At 33.4% G+C, this 20304-nt stretch overlaps 1 protein-coding gene across 4 annotated transcripts; it reads left to right on the top strand.

The window, feature by feature from the left end:
* Positions 1-1979: 1979 nt before the first annotated feature.
* On the top strand, positions 1980-19640 carry LOC143054502 (uncharacterized). Of its 4 annotated transcripts, none has more exons than XM_076227522.1 (5): positions 1980-2186; positions 6997-7082; positions 13001-13198; positions 16966-17202; positions 18992-19640. In XM_076227522.1, exons 1-5 carry the CDS (start codon positions 2131-2133, stop codon positions 19558-19560), a joined length of 1146 nt encoding a protein of 381 aa, XP_076083637.1. In that variant the 5' UTR covers positions 1980-2130; the 3' UTR covers positions 19561-19640. The 4 variants fall into 4 exon arrangements, with proteins under 4 accessions (XP_076083637.1, XP_076083640.1, XP_076083639.1 ...); XM_076227525.1 differs by lacking the exon at positions 1980-2186 and adding an exon at positions 2232-2316; XM_076227524.1 differs by lacking the exon at positions 1980-2186 and adding an exon at positions 2239-2320.
* The last annotated feature ends 664 nt before the right edge of the window (positions 19641-20304 follow it).

Below are 20304 nucleotides of genomic sequence, written 5' to 3'. Positions count from 1 at the left end.
ATTTCAATAAATCATACTGACAGCGGATAAAAGATGCGTTTAAAAAGCCCATATGTTGCAAGGAGAATATTCCATAATACAGATATAAGAAGATGTGGTATGAGTGCCAATAAGACAACTCTCCGTCCAAATCACAATTAGAAATCAGTAAACCGTTATAGGTCAAATATGGCCATTAACACAGAACCTTGGCTCACACCGAACAGAAAGCTATGAAGGGTACAAACAATGGCTAGTGTAACACCATTCAAACGAAAAACCAACGGTCTGATCTATATACAAAAGCAAGAAACGAGGAACACGTATGAACCGCATCAACAAACGACAACCACTGAACAACAGGTTCCTGACTTTAGGAACCGCATCAACAAACGACAACCACTGAACAACAGGTTCATGACTTCAAGAACCGCATCAACAAACGACAACCACTGAACAACAGGTTTCTGACTTTAGGAACCGCATCAACAAACGACAACCACTGAACAACAGGTTCCTGACTTTAGGAACAGCATCAACAAACGACAACCACTGAACAACAGGTTCATGACTTTAGGAACCGCATCAACAAACGACAACCACTGAACAACAGGTTCATGACTTCAAGAACCGCATCAACAAACGACAACCACTGAACAACAGGTGACTTGTGTTTTGAAAACAGAATGTGTTTTTAATCTAAATTTAACATAGTGAATTTTTTAGCAACCTTTTTCTAGTTGTGTCATGCCTAGAATATTCAGCATGCCTTCGGAATATACAAATTAAAACCGTCAAATAATGGCTGGATACTAGTCATCTTATAAATAAGAAGATGTGGTATAATTGCCAATAAGACATCTCTCCATAAGATATCAAATGACACAGATATTGAAAACTATATGTCACCGTAAGGTCTTCAACCATGAGTAAAGTCCATACTGTGTATACTTTTACTCACAAATTTCTTCAGTTTGGTAGATATGTATGGGGTAGTGGTAAGCATGAATCACATGTGCTACATGTATAATCTTATAATAGTCTAGTATTTAGGTAGCTATGTGTCGTCGAATAGATTTCATTTTTTATTTTAATTTTTCCCCCCGAAAATTGGGGACACCATTGTCCTCCGTGTACTTCACGACGATGTTTAAAGTTCAGTTCAATATTTGATGTTCATGCATAAAATCCATTTTGGAAGACTATAATATTTGTTCTGCAGCTATCTTAAAATCATTTTTATTATACAATTACTTTCAAATATGAAAATACAAAACCAAACTCCTAGCTACATATATGAGGGGGGACAGGGGTAAGGGAGACAGGGAGAAAGGGGGTAGGAGAAAGGAGAAAGGGGGTGGGAGAAAGTAGAAAGGGGGTAGGGGAAAGGAGAGGAAGGCTGGGAGAAAGGAGAAAAAGTTGGAGAAAGGAGAAAAAATAAAATATCTCTCCTTTTAAAAAAATTTCTAATATTTCAAGAAAAAATAACTCAAAAGGAGATGTTTTATTCTAATGGGAGAAAGGAGAACGGGGTAGGAGAAAGGAGAAGAGGGGTGGGAGAAGGGAGAAGGGTACCCCCTGTCCTCCCCCTCATATATTGATTCCCTTATAAACAGGCCCTATTCCGACCTTCTGAGCCAATGCAAACACTATGCAAAAGGATACCGAATAGAGCAAAATAATCTGAAAACGGAAGGGTTAATAGATTAAGAACTCAGACCTGGGTCTATAATTATGCTCCACATATTAGATAGATTACATCGTCACTAACAACAACTTGATTACATAAAAGTAGTCTTCAGGTCTATACACAAGTATTTTATTGACTTTTAATTATAGGATCAGAAAATGATATAATTCTGATTTCAATATACTGTCAATTATTGAACACGTTAATCCCTCGTAATCCCTCGAAATCTTTCAAAATTGGATTAAACTATAATGAAATGTAATAATTCGACACAAAAAGAATTAAGTTAATCTGTTATTGTCTCCAACTAGTTTGATACTGCACTTTTAATATACTTTATTTATATGCAGTGCAAATTTGTATGTGCATTCACAACATACGAAAAGGTTCATAGTAAAAATCTATGCTTTTCGCTTTTTCCCGACGTTTGAACATTTATACGATTTACAGAGCTGACAACAATGTTGAAAAAGGCGGGACAACGTGTAATAGCAGGTCGGAAGACAGTACGTATTATGTAAGTCAATAAATCATTATAATTCTATTGTATTTTTATAGAGATTAGAAAACAATTATATATCTTATATTTTCCCGGTCTGTCATATACATTGGTGAATCTAGGAGACTGTTGTGGTTAGTTATAGCTAGTAAGTAAGTAGATATCTATTTTAATGAAACATCGCGTTCCTCGGTAATATGGAATAGGTACCGTACAGAGAGACCACGACAGCAACAAAAAATAACACTTTAATAATTTCATGCGTCCGAAACGTTTTTCAGGATGTAACTTCATTACTCAGCAACGCTCACAGCCGAATGTTTGAAAATAAAGGATGTATATTCGAAACGAGGCAGTTGTTAACATTTTAGCTATAAATAACAGTCAAATCACTTTAAAAGATGAAAATTACACTTTATGAATTTCACGGTTCCGAAGCGCTTTTTGTTGAACCCTGCATCTAACTTAATATGTCTAATGTCTTATATCTTTATTATTTCATTATTCCTTGCTCATACTTACTAACGCAATCTTGCAGTTTAAACAGATTATATCGATTCCCTTCTCATATTTTCCAAAAAAAAATCATAATTTAGATATAAAGTTAGAACGGAACCTATCGTATAACCTAGAAATTGCGTATAAGATCGTATAACGGGTATATTCTTAACACTGATCATGTCAATACTAGTTCTGACCTGAGTGTTTGGGTTCGGCCCCGACGCCGCTTGTTGAACCTAATTCATCCACAACACATGTAAGGCTCATGAGTCTCCATTACATTAAATATACTTACTGTCTATTAATAGATTTGTACCACCCATGAAACAGTACTTCTTACAAAAGACCAGACTTTTATGTTCTTGAACGTGATGTTGTTCAAGTACGTGTATTCAATCTGATGATTAATTTTCTTCCCCAAAACAATTAGAAAAGATCAAAATTCTGATATTTTACACTCCTTTTAAAGGTTATGATGGTGTAATGTTTAATTTAGCTTTGTTTAATGAACTGAATTCTTTGTTAGGTAAAATATATAAACAAATACGATAATTGTTTATTTGATTGGGAAAAATTCTTGGTCTTTAAAATGATGTTCCGTTGGTCACGTGATTTTGATTCGATATTTAAAATAAGTTGATGCAAATCCCCTATCATATTGAAGTTGTTTTAAATCTAGTAAAGTATTTGAGAGGAAATTTTTAATTCACCACTAGATCGATAGTAAGTTTGTACATATATACATTATTTTTTTAATCTAATTTGACAAATTTGAGGATAAATCGTTCTATTGCTTAAAATGTGAAAAAGATATACAACTAACCAAATTCACAAAATATTGCATTTTCATTTATTTCTATGTAATCTACTTTGTTCATTTTTCAGTCAGTTTCATCATGAGATTTTCTGAACTATGTATTGTATTTTGTATACATTACGAGTGCAATTAATAAATTAATTTAATTTAAAGTGAGACACATAGATAAGATAATTTAACATAAATACCACTAAAAGTACTGTAATGCAGCCGTTAAGTAAGTTTCCAAAAAAGGGGTGTGTGTGGTCAAATCAACTTTTGTTCATCTATTCTCTCTGTTTATTTTTGTAATCTTCAGATTGTATATATACAAAACTATGAATTTTACGAAAAACTAAGAATTTTCTTATCCCAGGAATAGATTACCTTAGCTGTATTTGGCACAACTTTTTGGAATTTAAAGTCCACTTTGATCTTGTTTGGCTTTATAACTATTTTGATCTGAGCGTCACTGATGAGTCTTATGTAGACGAAACGCGCGTCTGGCGTATTAAAATATAATCCTGGTACCTATGATAACTATTGTAGTAGATATGAGTTGAGGGAGCTACCATTTGATTTTTATGGGGGGGGGGGGGGGGGGCTAGGATGAAATTTGAAAAAAATAGGCAGGACAGGAGTTTTGAGTAAAAAAAAAGGCAGGATGAGACACTTGCAAAAAAAAAAAAAGGCAGGATGACAATTTAGGTAAAAAAGTCAGGATAAACTAATAAAAAAAAGGCAGGACCGAATAGAGTGAAAAATAAAAAGGCAGGACAGAGATTACAACTAAATAAAAATGCAGGACAAAATTTAAAAGTAAGCGATAATGTTAGGAGTTATGAATAAAAAAATGAATTTAAACGAAGAGTACAACTATGTAAGTGATAAACGTGAGTTGATAAACGTGTTTTTAATTCGTTATTTTACGATACTAGAAATATAATATACATTTGTAAAAGGACGAAAGTACTTTAAATGGAAAATTAAAATATTTGAAATAAGTCAATTTAAAGACGTCACTGTTATGATTTGAATCTGCGAATCATTAACTTTCTCAAACGTGAAAGTATAACCGACAACTTTGATTTAAAACATTGGTCTAAGTTCAAAAATGTGTAAAAAAAATGAATTTCACTTCAACACAATGATAATCTATATATGGATATCTAATGGTTTTAAACAGATACATAACAATTTCATTATCTCTGCTGACATTTTTCTTCGAGCAATTAACGATCAATGAATATTAAAGCAGATTTGATAAAAAAAAAATATAATATCATATGTGTCATATACACCTCTCTTAAAAATGCCATTGAGATTTTGTGGTTTGATGATCTGTAACGTAAAAAGCAAACTAATTTTATTCTCGATCGGCCATGACATTTGAACGAGTTATCTTGTTGTTTTTGTACCAAATTCATTGACAGGTGCTTGTTACTGACTGGTCTGAAAAAAGTAGTAAAAATGGACTTTCAATGGTAATTTTGAACGCGCTGTATATAAAATTTTAAAATACATTAACTATAGACAGATACCAAACTATGATAGATCTTAATCTTAAATCGATCTTGTTGATATATATCTCAGCCTATTTACGTCTTATATTTACATACGTATTTAAATATAGTTCGATACATAATAAGTTGTTTTCTTTTAATACTTTTCAAAGCTGATTTCTTTATCACTGAATTATTGATGTTTGCTACTCAGGACCGGATTCTTTTAAAACTATTTGTATCTGTTTTGAGACTTAATAGATCATTATAGTAAATATTGGAAATGAAAAAAAATCTTCTGCACATTATTAAAGAAACCAATCTTTTCTTGTATAGAAAATTCATAACTATAAATTAACTGTTTGCAAAAGTAAAAATTCTTCGAAATACTAGGGATTTTCTTATCCATGGCATAGATTACCTTAGCCGTATTTGGCACAACTTTTTGGAATTTTTGGTCCTCAATGTTCTTCAACTTTATACTTGTTTGGCTCTTTAACTATTTTGATCTGAGCGTCACTGATGAGTCTTATGTAGACGAAACGCGCGTCTCGCGTATCAAAATTATCAGCCTGGTGCCTTTGATAACTATTTATGTAGAAATAATATGTGATTATGAGTACTGCTAATAAAACAACCATCCGTTCAAGTCACAATGTACATGTAAACCGTTATCAGGGAGCAACCATTACCTTCAAAGAGGGAAGGGGGTATGTTTTTTTTTCTAAGTCAGAAATATTTTTTTTTGTCATCTGCTTGACCATATGCATACTATTTTTTCATCAAATTGGGGATGAGAATATTTAATTTTAAGAGTAATGGACTCGTATATAAGTAAGAAAAAGAGCGATTCTATAAGGGAATAAATTTAGGGAATAAATTAACAGAATACAAATATGCATGCCATATTCTATGTGTCTGTACCTGTTCCAAATCACGAGCCTTTAATTCAGTGGTTGTCGTTTGTTCATGTGTTACATATTTGTTTTTCGATAATTTTTTGTACATAAATTATGCCTTTGTTTCTCGTTTGAATTGTTTTACATTGTCATTTCGGGGCCTTTTATAGCTGACTATGCGGTATGGGCTTTGCTCATTGTTGAAGGCCGTACGGTGACCTATAGTTGTTAATTATGCATGTGTCAGTTGGTCTCTTGTGGAGAGTTGTCTCATTGGCAATCATACCACATCTTTTTTTTTTTTTTTTTTTTTTTTTAGTAATAGGAATTGTATATTCAAATTTAGATATACAATTTCTTGCAAGTACAGAAAACCTTTAAACACAAATAGACTATAAAAAAATCTACAAAAAAAAACAATAGACGATAAATAACACTAATCTTAGACTGAAATCTAACAATCAGCTGATTAAATGTCGTAACGGGAAAGTGAATCCATTTATATTCCGATAAAGAGGCGTTTTCCTGCAATGTTAATTCCCCATATTTGATTTCAAGTCGTATAAAGTTCCATGCACGACCCTCCATGTATAGGAACATTTAAATGAACTTATTTTAGGACTGAGAAACGAGACAGTGATTAATAAACGTTTGTTGTGTTAACGAATTATTTATTACAGTGTCGACAGGAGGCAATAGTTTATGTTATTGCCTTTAGTGGCCATTACTACACTGTAGAAAATAGGCACTATTTTATGTTATTGCCTTTAGTGACCGTTATTACAGTGTCGACAAGAAGCAATAGTTTATGTTATTGACTTTAGTGAATTAGTTTATGTTATTGACTTTAGTGAATTAGTTTATGTTATTGACTTTAGTGAATTTAGTTAGAGAATTTCTACACTGTAGAAAATATATAGGCACTATTTGATGTTATTGCCTTTAGTGACCGTTATTACAGTGTCGACAAGAGGCAATAGTTTATGTTATTGCCTTTAGTGACCGTTATTACAGTGTCGACAAGAGGCAATAGTTTATGTTATTGGCTTTAGTGACCGTTAGAGAAAATAGGCAATTTTTTGTTATCGGCTTGAGCTACTGTTAAACAGAATGGATACGTGTCTTTCTAGGAAGTTACAGAAACCAGAGAAAAAGATGGAAAGTTGGGAAAAAGAGGAAGACGATGCATCTCTACCGTTTTTTAACAGAAAGGAAGGTAACAATTATTTCATTCAAGTATAACCTATCAGACCGAAAGCAGAGGTTGATTTAAGTGGAAAAAAGGGGGGGGGCACAGGCCCTTCCGTTTGGAGCTACATATATATATATGGGCAATGCTTGCATTTTCATGTCCCACTCCAAACGTTTATATATGAACAATGCATGCATAGACTTTTTATATATCCTACTCAAAACGTTGACTTTTTATACCCCCGCTTTAAAAAAGGGGGGGTATACTGTTTTACCTCTGTCTGTCCGTCCATCAGTCCGTCCATCAGTCCGTCCGTCCGTCCGTCCGTCAGTCAGTCCGTCCCATGAAACTTTCGTCACATTTTTCTCAGGAACTACACATCCACCCTTTCTGTAATTTGGTATCAACATTTATATATGTCAGCCATACTGTGTGATGCGTTTTCAGATTCATCACTTGACAACTTCCTGTTTACCGAACACTTGTCTGATTTTACACATGATAGCCAAGTTGAAAATTTTCGTCACATTTTTCTCAGGAACTACAATACAAGGATTTCTGAAATTTGGTTTCAGGATTTATATAAGTCTGCTATACCGTGTGATGCGTTTTCAGATTCATCACTCGACAACTTCCTGTTTACCGAACACTTGCATGATTTTACACATGATAGCCAAGTTGAAAATTTTCGTCACATTTTTCTCAGGAACTACAATACAAGGATTTCTGAAATTTGGTTTCAGGATTTATATAAGTCAGCTATACCGTGTGATGCGTTTTCAGATTCATCACTCGACAACTTCCTGTTTACCGAACACTTGTATGATTTTACACATGATAACCAAGTTAAAAATTTTCGTCACATTTTTCTCAGGAACTACAATACAAGGATTTCTGAAATTTGGTTTCAGGATTTTTATAAGTCAGCTATACCGTGTGATGCGTTTTCAGATTCATCACTCGACAACTTCCTGTTTACCGAACACTTGCATATTTTTACACTATTAATATTATCCACTTGCGGCGGGGGTATCATCAGTGAGCAGTAGCTCGCAGTTTCACTTGTTATTTTTGGTTCGGGCGCCTTTTTTCATTATCCTGGATCCGCATCTGCTCGATATGGAAAGTGTGTGTTTTTTTTTTAATTTTTAACACGCTCGTTAATTGGCTTATGTTTCATATAAGTATATAAGCATCTACTTTTTTCATAAACACACTTTTCACTCAAGACGAATGCGTCCTTTCGTGGAGTGTATGTCATTGTCTGGTTTTAACGACGTAACATTTCAAGCCTTATAGTTAACACATAGAAACACGGAGACATTTATTTCATAAGCAGTCTTTACTGTTAATGTTTTTATTTGCTTTATTTTTTCATCGGTCTTAGTTTAAACAGTATCTATTAATGAAAAATTATAAGATATATATTACAATGTTGTAAAGTTCAAATATGGGATTCGGAAAAAAGTTTGGAAAAACTGTTATAAATCCGTCTACATTGGTCTTGTATTTCCTTAGCTTTTTATCATGACATAGTCCAGTGGTCGTACAATTTCGCGTTATAAGAGGGCATACTATTCCTCCCGGGCCACTTTGGATTTGTAAAAAATAAAATTGACACTAAAAGTTGGCATAACTAAGCTAGCATCTATTTTGTACCGTTACAAACTATTCAACCGCCTCCTTTCTTCTATTTCCTGACTCAAGTCCTGGCTAGTATCCCTTACAAGGATTCACGTATTTCAAAAGTTCGAAATATATAAAAAAAAAAAAAAAAAAAACACACACAGAGAAACCGAAATTATCCGAGCACTGCCATTTTACCGATTTATAATAAATATACTATAGTAGTATGTTGAAGGGTATTTGTAAAATCCAGAGATTTTGTAAAATAACCAGCAGTTCTAGTATTTTCTTCAATCCCTGAAATTGAGACGAATTTGATAAAATCAGTGGAAATATCTACGCATTTTGTAAAATCAGTTCACTTTATAACTGTTCAAAAAACATTTGAAAGTAATTCTTTCTTATTTGGATTAATATGTTGGAAACAGCTTTAAGGATGTACTTAGGTGAGGATAGGTAAAAATTAAGAAATTAAGAAATTACAATTGATACTTTAAGCTGGTAGAGCATCAATTAAGAATAAAGATAAGCTAAACATATTGATAGGTCATGGACCTCCTTTTCGAGATATTTGAGATTTAAAATATGGCAGGAAAAGGCTGACTCGGACTTTTACCTTATATTTGCATTGGTTTTATTTGGGTCTCAAAACAAAAGAAAAAAATCAAAAATCTTCTAAAATTTTGGTAAATGACCTTTCATGAGCTATTAAGTCTTATATGAAAAAATAAATGGGTGTTATGGGGCAAAATATTTTACATTGTATTGTATGGAAAAACACCAAGGAGTCCGAACATTTGAAACAAATTCCTAAACCTCACCTAAGTACATCCTTAACAGCTAGTACTGGTTAATTTATCTGAGACATAAAACCAAGGATCTTTGATAATTTCTAATTTATAAATTTATTGGGACTGTTTAGTGTTAAGTTTTCATTGCTATTTTTTTTTAAACTGGGTGTTGTGCACTGGTTAACTTTACAAGCGTACATTGTATATATAGTATATCATGTTTTTGACAGGACTCCGTACATGATCAATAACTGGTTTTATGTCTTTTAACCAAATTTTTTAATAAACATTTAAAAAAGGTTAAATCTTAAATTTTTAGTAACTTAAGTATTTTAACCCTTCCGCTTCATTTGTTTTTAAAATTTGTTAAAACTTTTTTTTATAAATTTAATAGTCTTGTTTTGCCGTAATAGGCCATTTAAAGTCAATAAAGAACCTATACATAAAATCAAAGTGTTTATTCATTCCGTTAAAAGTTGGATTTGACTGGCTTTTCATTACTATAATATGATTTAAAGGATTTGGTATATATCTACTGTGACATGTAATTACAAATTGGATACTCATCCTGAACATGCAACTTACACATTTATATTCAGAGTGCAATTGTTATAAAGGTGCATGCATGTCGAAGGGAGATTAAATTTCCATGTTTAATATATAAGTATGAAGTTTAAAAACTTCAAAAACTTTATCAATTCAACAATTATGGGTCAATTGGGTGTTGTTTACGCCATTTAACTTGCGTGCTAAGAATGGAATGAATTCATTTCAGTATATTTCGATAAAGCCAACGGTTGATTGTTTATCAAAAAATGATTAATGCGTATTATCAGTTTGTATAACTTATGCGTTCTAAGCACTTTTCTAAAATTCTTCTTAGAAAAAAGGAAGAAAATAATTTCATTAAAATATTCCAACCTAAAAAGTTGGAAAAGGCTCAGTATATTATTATATAGGTATATAGGAAGATGTGGTATAAGTGCCAATGAGACAAATCTCATTCCAATTCACAATTTATAAAAGTTAACCATTATAGATGCAAGTACGGTCTTAAAAACGGAGCCTTGGCTGAAACCGAACAGCAAGCTATAAACATAACTAGTGTTTAACCATTCAAACGGGAAAACCAACGATCTAATCTATAAAAAAACGAGAAACGACGAGAAACACTTATGATCCACGACAACCATGTTCCTGACTGAGAACAGGTGCAAACAAATGCAGCTTGTCTTAACGTTTTAATAAGTAACAACCTTCGCCCTTCCCTTAAACAATAGTGTAACACACTAAAGGCACACTATACAATATCTGTTGAAATGTCATAACTCAATCAAAAGACATATTAACACAAGTGAACATAAACTGAACGAATAAATTTAAATATAATGTTCAGCGCCCGTAGCCTTTGTTAGACACCATATCTGCCCCTATCTTTCATATCCATATTTCAAATGGTCAGTCCTATTATCTTGTAAAACATACTGATTTCATTACTGTAATCGTTTGTGCTTGACAAGAATTAGGACATGGAAAGGGCTGACCCTCCATTATTCTCTATTCTTTATTTTGTTGGTTCATTATTCTCTATTCTTTATATTTTAGCACCTCATTATTCTCAATTCGGTAATAGCCACTCCACAACCTCCCAAATTAAATAAATGTACTTGAAATATTTGCCACTTGACGTTAAATGAGTAACAACAAAATAATCAACCGACACAAGTATAGCCTTGTGTATTGAATGCAATACAAATGTGGCATGACTTTAATCCTTTTATATTGACATTATTTATTGCAATGAAAGATATATTTAAAACTCTAAGGTATAGGGGTGTGTCGATTTCTTATTCTTCAATCTTAACTAATTATAAAACCTATAATAAACGGTTATCTATAGGTTAATTGCTTACTTTTAAAACCGTTAAATAAAAATTACTTTTAAATAGAAAACAAGTTGACACAAGATGTGGCAATAGAAAAGTCAATTTGTAATATACAGAGTACAATGCAATACATCAAAATATAAACTTAATTAACGTTTTTATTTGGGGTTTTTCAAACCGATACAATCGCCAAGTTTAAAAATCTGTCTAAGATCTTTCTGCAAATAAATTGTCAGTCATTTTTAAATTTTAACTTTATTTAATGTTCTAAGATGTGTCATCTTGTAACTCGATATTTGATGTATATACTATTTATTTTGTGGCAAAATGAATAAGTTATAGATTTATCCTGGTTGATAAAATTTTAAAGTGACACATTCTATTTCTAATCGACCTAAAAATTTACAAAAAGCAATTGTCTTCGCTTTTTACATTTGTTTCATCAAAGAAGAATATTTCTGTTAATATTTTTCAATTTTATTCCTAATTTTTTTTTTTAAATTATATCTTAGCAAAAAAAAAAAAAAAACATCTTTAAAACTGTTTATTTTCAGAACCAATTAGCTAATTTAAAAAGCTTGATTTCTTTAGATTACTAGAAATACGCTTCAAAGGAGCCCAGTAGCCTAATTATAAGCTACTAAAACTTATATTTTGTCAAATGACCTCGTAGAGTGAAATGTTTAAGCTTATTACCCGTAGCATTACCATTCTGACAAACCCTATCCTACACCCTCCCCCTTTCGATACCCTCCCACCACTACCATCGACCTTTTATATTGACAGATTTGAATTTGTTTATACTGCTTTTGCTTATGAGAAATAAAGTATCAGTATTCATATTCGCTAATCGCAATATTGAAATGTGGCCGGGTAATAAAATAAATTTCATTTCAGCTATTTGACAAACACTGAATGGTACAGACAAACCTAATGGCTATGATAATACAAAATATTTATTATTTTGCTCTAATTTCGATGACAATCAATATTTATGATTTGATATCACTTCAAAGTCGACTTTGTCGTTTGTTGTTGTGTTATATATTTGTTCTTCGTTCATTATTTTGTACATACATTAGATCGTTAGTGTTCTCGTTTGAATTGTTTTACATTTGTCATTTCGGGGCCTTTTATAGCTGACTATGCAGTGCGAATTTGCTCATTGTTGAAGGCCGTATGATGTCCTATATTTGTTAATATCTGGTTCAGTTGTCTCAAAGGCATTATACCATATCTCATGTTTAAATTTGACCATGACCTTTTATAGATGTAATAAAACTTTGAGCAAATATAGGATTATTTCTGTCCTCTTACGACAAAGCGACTATTATCATTAATAATGACAAAAACATTTTTGTTTTCAGACTCAAGTCAGAAGCCCCCGGCCTTTGTTAGTCTTGTATGTTTTTTTTTAATTTAAATTTCATTTATATGTCTTGGAGTTTAATATGACGTCCATTTTCCCTGAACTAGTACGCACTTTTATTTAGGGGCAAGTTGTGGACCACCTCCGGTTGCATGGTTTTCTCTTTGCGTTGAAGACTCAGTGATGGCCTTCGGCTGTTTTATTCACTTTGGTCGGGTTGTTGATGTCTTTTACACATTCCCCATTTCCATTCTCAATTTTATTTTCCAGGTGAAGTCGGAATATACATGACCATTTACGATGCCAAAGCAGAAAATCCCAAGTCTTATGGATCAGAAAGATTTTATTATATGGATTTGACAGACAAGTTATTCGACCACTTGTCGTCGGCCGACATCGTCAAACTAAGAGAAGACCTGGAAAAGAAGGGTGCTCTTCATGGAGCTTATATTGAACGCTTTTCAAGGGGTAATTATTAATTTTATAAACTACAAGAAGCTACCTTTAGACTAGTAGAAGCTACTTTTAGACTAGTACTAGGTATCTTGTACATAATTGACATAATATAAATAAAGATCGGAAAGAAAATAAGTAGATGGGCTTTTTGTATAGCTCTTGACGTACGTCTCCCCACAAATAAAAGAAATTAGGGAATAGTAATATGGTAACCATTGGTCTTTCTGTGACCGGCACTAAATACCTCGCCATAACATTTGGCTGTGCAGAATGTCCAAATCACAGCCACATCCGGTCAGAATGGGGACAATAGATCAAATGCCTGGCGTAAAGAGAGTGCCACTCTCTCTGCACATAAGGAACCCTTACAACAACTCTTTGGTAAGTCCGTATTTGGCTAGGCTAAGTTTCTGTCCCTATCCAGTATACCCTCGTTTTACCGTGGCTGTCCAAATGTTCACAACCTTCATCGCGGACAGCTAATATTACAGTATGAATATCTATTCATCGTTCAATCAATCATTACGTACGTAGGCATACCAATCCTACAAATGGCGGCGTTCTTGAAGGATAAAAATCCACAAATCGCTACGGACTCATGCCATATATTAATTCACAATATGTTCATTTGTCGAGATAGACATAACACCACCTTGCCTTTAAATTTACTTAAGAGAAATGGTTGCGAGAGAGTTGGAAAAGGTTTAAACAGTTAATTCCAACATAAGTTTTCAACTGTTGACATACACAAGAGGGCCAATTATTTAATATGCTTTTAGGAAAAATAAGTAAATATATAGATCAAAACATCAAAAAAAAGGAAAGTAAAACTTTATTTTAAAGCCCATTGCATTGGAGGTGTAGGTAAATGTATGGTCTTTGGTTAGCTTTCTTGCTAGCTGAACCATGAAGTCATCATTATGTAAGGTATAATACCCTCCTTTCGAAGTATCCTAGTCCTACAGATAGACAGATTGGTTATCTGTATGTCTATAGTCTACTCTTAAAGGAGAAAAGTTTACCTAACATAATAATGACTTCTCGGTTCAGCTTGCAAGCAAGCTTTCCAACGATAATATCTTTATCTACACACTCAATGCAATCGGCTGTAATAGACTCCTTCACGTGGGACTATAGCAGTGCGATAGAATAACTGTTTATACATACATAAAATAACATCGACGTTATAGTCAGAAAACAATTACACTCAAATATACTTTTTTTCTCATGAATAAATAATGTTTTATTTTTTTGTTAACTTGAAGATGCCCGCGAAATCGCAGTACAATTGGGCAAGTGTGGAAACTAAAGAGCTTCTTGAATTTCGAGGGCATTACGTCGACTGAGCATGTGCGAAAGCGTATAAGACACCGGGATCGATATGGAACTCCGAATTTATATATTTTCTCTAAAATTGACGTTTTCTTTGGAAAACATATTGTTTCAAAAGGAAAATTTAGAAAGTGCAGTGTATGGTTTCAGAGGAGTCTCTTTCCTTTAGTGGTATATAGATACTAATGTTACAATTCAAAAAAGTGTACTCGTTGAACTGTAGTTGTTAAAAGCTTTTGCAAGTGCAAATTGTAAATGCAACCTGCAATTAATTGAACAGAACTCTATAACTGTAGAAAATATATATAATCGATTTAGCTTTTAATTAGGTTATTTGTCATGAACAAACAAATATCTCTAAAACCATCAGAAATGAAATCAGATTTCGTGTGAACCATATTTGTCAATGTTATCTAGAATGTCAAAAATCCATGTGAAATCGACAATATTAGCGCCATTATAAAATGGAATTCAACATATAACCGATTTTATCAGATACTAAAGTGATCCATCAAAACACATTATAGCAGTAACAAAGGGATACTTGGGAAACTGAGGGTAGAAAAGGGACTGTTTTAATGGGCTTTTATGATTGTGGATTTTAACCCGAATAATCCAGTCGTTATATTTCTCTTTTGATGGCTCGCAAGTAGAAGACTCTGAGATAGATTGTTGGGAGTGACTGAATTATTCTTAGTTTTATAAGAATATGATGAGATTGAAAACAATGCCCTTAAACGAATACAGCGTCTAATGATTTGGTGCACCATGTGACAAATAATGCAAATTAACTTGATCACAGATATCAGGATTAAAATTTGTAACGCCACACTCGTGTTTCGTCTACATCAATGACACTCGAATCATAAATGTAAAAAAAGTGCCAAATAAACTACGATATCGATGTTGAAGAGCACACATCTTATTTATTTTTAAAATGAAGTATTTACCAGTATTGTGATAAAATGACACTGGGACAATGATTGAGAGTTGAACGTATTGCCATTATGCTTCTACGATAGCAAGAGACTCAGAGACATAATTTCAATATTTTATTTCTACTTTAAGATCGTAAACCAGAATCAGTCATATATAACTATAGCTACTCGCGTCCTTTTGCATGAGCGGAAACACCCCTCCACTTTCCGTATCGTTAACACCCCTCCACTTTCCGTATCGTTAACTATGTGACCATTTCATGGTATTCCGTGGGTTAGAACACCTTTTCAAAAAGAAGCATTAAGTCTATGCGAATTGAGTCGAAACTGTGAAACAAAGCCTTTAGAATTCTGTGCAATCCCATTTTAATTATGCATGGTCAATATTTGTTCTGCTAATTAAAGTCACTTCATAGAAATTCAATACAGACACATTCGTTAGCAAAACAGCCATCAATCGAAGACATTAAATGGGAAATTAATTTAATTTCTTCTTTTTATAACCCTTTTAAAGGCCCTCCCTCGATTCCTGATGACAATTAATACTAAATAATTATCAATATTAGAATCAAATCACTTCATTAGTGACATAACACCCAAATAAACAGAGCTAAATTGTCGATTTTACCGCCATTAAACAGTATCAAATCTATATACTCTATCAGAGATTGAAAACAAAAGAATAGATTTGATTGAAATTATAGAATACTAGATTAATTCTTATTTAGAAATAATTGTAAAACAACCTTCAGAACACTTCCTGTTTTTGTTTTGATTGATTGTACCAGCTAACGTTGGTATCATTTGTGTTTAATCATTTAAACGAAAATAAAAAAGAAAATACGGAGGATAGAATTCAGCTTGGAACTTGTTATCGTCTTTTAAAACAATTCACGCCGACTATGATTGGGGGGGGGGGGGGGGGGATTATGGGCACTTGGGACACAGTCTTGTTTATTGTTGGTTTTTTTTTGGCTAGTAATCGTAGCCAGTGCCTTATAAGATGGAAAGAGTTTTCATTCTCCTGCGTAAATGTTGGACAGGCGATCTAGCGACGGCTATGTGTGACATGGTTTGCTAGAAAATCTGTCGATCAATGTCAGCCGAATAAAAACATGTTACAATGAGTGGTAACACGTAACATGAATTCACGTGGCTTTTTATGGGACAAAATTTCAATGGTATTTTTAAACGCAAACTAAAATCTACAACCAGCAAGTTAAAAAACAATTTATTATCAATTTCTTACAATTTCAGGAATAGTTATAGCTGCAGGATTTGATGATATAGGTTCATTACAGTGGCGGATCCAGGGGGTCCGGGGGTTGGAAACCCCCTTTTTTGGACGCTCAATGCATTTGAATGGGGACATGTGGTTGGGACCCCCCTTTATCCTGGATTGGAAAACCCCCTTTTAAAATGGCTGGATTCGCCCTGTCATTATACTCACTTTGAGATCTCTAAAAACAAGTTAACAAACATTTTATTATCAATTTTTTACAATTTCAGGGATAGTTTTAGCTGTAGGATTTGATGATATAGGAGCATTAGACTCACTTTGGGATCTGTACCAGAGAGGAAAACTTAGTATGACCTTCCAGGATGTCATCGTCAATAGTACGGTATTAAAGAAGCTAAAAACAACTAAGATAGTACTCAGATCTAAAATCTTGGAATCTGAATACAACAACTGTACAAACGAACTGTTAAGTAGAAAAATGAAGAGACTGGAAATAAAAACTAGAGGTAATTATCTTATTGTGACGTATTGTCGTGGTAGGGATATAAAACACTAGAGGTAATTATCTTACTTTGACATATTGTCGTGGTAGGGATATACAAACTAGAGGTAATTATCTTACTTTGACGTATTGTCGTGGTAGGGATATACAAACTAGAGGTAATTATCTTACTTTGACATATTGTCGTGGTGGGGATATACAAACTAAAGGTAATTATTGTCGTGATAGGGATATACAAACTAGAGGTAATTATCTTACTTTGACTTATTGTCGTGGTGGGGATATACAAACTAGAGGTAATTGTCTTACTTTGACGTATTGTCGTGGTAGGGATATACAAACTAGAGGTAATTATCTTACTTTGACGTATTGTCGTGATAGGGATATACAAACTAGAGAAAATTATCTTACTTTGACGTATTGTCGTGGTAGGGATATAAGAACTAGAGGTAATTATCTTACTGTGACGTATTGTCGTGGTGGGGATATACAAACTAGAGGTAATTATCTTACTGTGACTTATTGTCGTGGTGGGGATATACAAACTAGAGGTAATTATCTTACTTTGACGTATTGTCATGATGGGTATATACAAACTAGAGGTCATTATTTTACTTTGACGTATTGTCGTGGTGGGGATATAAAAACTAGAGGTAATCATCTTACAGTGACGTACTGTCGTGGTAGGGATATAAAAACTAGAGGTTATTATCTTACTTTTACATATTGACATGACAGGGATATTGATATATGTACCACGTATAAAGATTCCGTTGGATTCTATATTATTACATGCATTTGAAAAAAACCTTGAATTTCCCATGCCAAGAGTTAAAGTTATTGCACGTTTTCAATTCCGTTTGATAATATATCAAAACAGATGATAAATAATTCTTGAGTTTCCCATGCCAAGAGTTATAGTACATTTTTTGTAATTGCAAAAGATTGTTATTGCATTGTATAAATTACTTCAATCGTATTATAATGATCGTTCTTTCCTCTTCCTTTTTGCCGACTACTTGGCGGTTCGTGTCCATACAGTAGAACTAGTCTGTTTTTTGACCAAAGTAGCGAGGTAAACGATATTTTTGTCGTAAAGGGTTACGATTTGATGTGTATATTTGGCGGTGTATACTTTTCATGTGAACAATTAACATTCTATATTTTTTGTCAGCAAGATTTCAGAGTGCGGTTCCAGCCATTACAAAAAGGGGGAGGTGTTCCAACTGTATGTCCTCATTCAAATGCATAGATCTTCCAAAAATTGTGTACCAAATCCCCGCACCCTAAAGCCGCCACTGGATTCATTGTACACGGTTAAATTAATATTTTAGCTGCGTCGGATATAGAAATCGACCTTATGCAAATTTACGTGAATATACATGTACATTACTCTGATTTATTTTTGAGCATTCATTTACGTAATACAATAAAATGAAAGATGAAGTTTTGTCCGTTTTGTAGCATTCGATTAACAATTCAACTTGCAAACAGTCCCAGACTTGAATTTGTTTTCAAAACCTAAATAGGTTAACAGATGCATGGATGTTGATTTGTAAAAGTATAAAAAAAGAAGATGTGGTATGATAGCCAATGAGACAACTATCCACAAAAGACCAAAATGACACAGACATTAACACCTATAGGTCACCGTACGGCCTTCAACAATGAGCAAAGCCCATACCACATAGTGAGCTATAAAAGGCCCCGATAAGGTCGATTTCTATCCAACGCATCTCATTTTAAGACACAATATTAAACATGCATAAAAATCTGTACTATTGACTTTCCAGAAGTAGACAAGAAAATGGTGCTAAGATTGGCAGAACAACAAAGGAGTTTCACCGACAATGTGCAATCCCTGAAGGACACGGAGGAAAACATAGAATTATCGTTAGGAGAATTTGCTCTTACCATGAAACAGATACTACCACAAGGTGTACTCGAATTAAAAACTATACGAGAGTTCGAAACAAATTACAAAATGGCCAAAGGAACATCACGTGTCAAAAACACCAAAATTATTGACCAGTTCACAGACATGTTAGGGAAGTTACGAACCACATTCACGGAAGCGTTTACACAATTATATGTACCCTTACTACAAGTTCATTCCATTTGTGAAAGCGAAAAACAAAAACAAATTAAAAGAGACATACGCAGGAAAATTAACATTGGACAAGAATTAATGAAACCGGAAGCTCCTCTCAAAATTGTGATTCATCCCGTCTGGGCAAGAAAGATACTTCCTCGGGAGCAGTCATTATTCCGTGGACTTGTGTGCGTACTTCCGCTTGCTGTGGAAGCTCTCAAAGACATCGACTTCATGCTTGATGAATATATTAACGATTTTGTATTGTAATATGTTTATATTTCATGTCATTAGTCCGTCCATATAATGTAAAATAATAAAATGTACCATTTAAAATGGACTCAAACCTTTGCCTTAAGAATTCTCAAAGCGGACACCATATACATCTCTCGAGCATCTGCATGGCTCTGTCTGTTTTCTGTCTTGGTTCATTATTCATCAAGTTCGCTAAATATGTATACATACATGTAAATGCAGTATGAGGTTGTTCACTGTTGAAAGCTGTTTGGTGACCTATTATAGTTTCTGTCTCATTTTGTCTTTACTGAAGATTTGTCTCATTTGCAATCATACCATATCTTTTTTTTTATATACATATAGTATACTACATTAATGTTATTGTCTATGGACAAATAACTTTAAAAATGTGGTGCACACTAAGTAACCCGTCTTTCGAATACACTGCAAAAATAATATAATTCAATTCTCAATTCAATTTTAAGCCGGAGTAAACCATGAATAACGTTGATGAGGTCACGGTCACACGACAAAATTTTGTATATGAAATGATAAACAAAACACTTGTCAGCCAATCAGAAGACGCGTTACATCCACAATTAGATTATTTCATAATTAACACACATAATTATTGTAACTCTACCCAGTACACACTGCTAATTGCCACCGAGAAGATAATTGTTTATACCACTGCTGGTTATAGTAACCAAATAAAGCCATTGTTACTCTACCCAGTACACGCTGGTTATTGCCACTGAGAAGACAATTGTTTATACC

The sequence above is a fragment of the Mytilus galloprovincialis genome, chromosome 12 (genome assembly GCF_965363235.1).
Source record: "Mytilus galloprovincialis chromosome 12, xbMytGall1.hap1.1, whole genome shotgun sequence".
Lineage (NCBI taxonomy): Eukaryota > Metazoa > Mollusca > Bivalvia > Mytilida > Mytilidae > Mytilus > Mytilus galloprovincialis.
Note: the sequence above shows the minus strand (reverse complement) of the source record. Positions and strands in the feature narration are given on the sequence as shown.

Excerpts from the sequence above, each read along its gene's own strand:
- LOC143054502 (XM_076227522.1), top strand. The coding sequence starts at position 2,131 with ATGTTGAAAAAGGCGGGACAACGTGTAATAGCAGGTCGGAAGACAGTA. Across the intron at positions 2,187-6,996 it reads CGGAAGACAGTACGTATTAT|GAAGTTACAGAAACCAGAGA; the intron begins GTAAGTCAATAA and ends GTGTCTTTCTAG. Across the intron at positions 13,199-16,965 it reads TATTGAACGCTTTTCAAGGG|GGATAGTTTTAGCTGTAGGA; the intron begins GTAATTATTAAT and ends TTACAATTTCAG.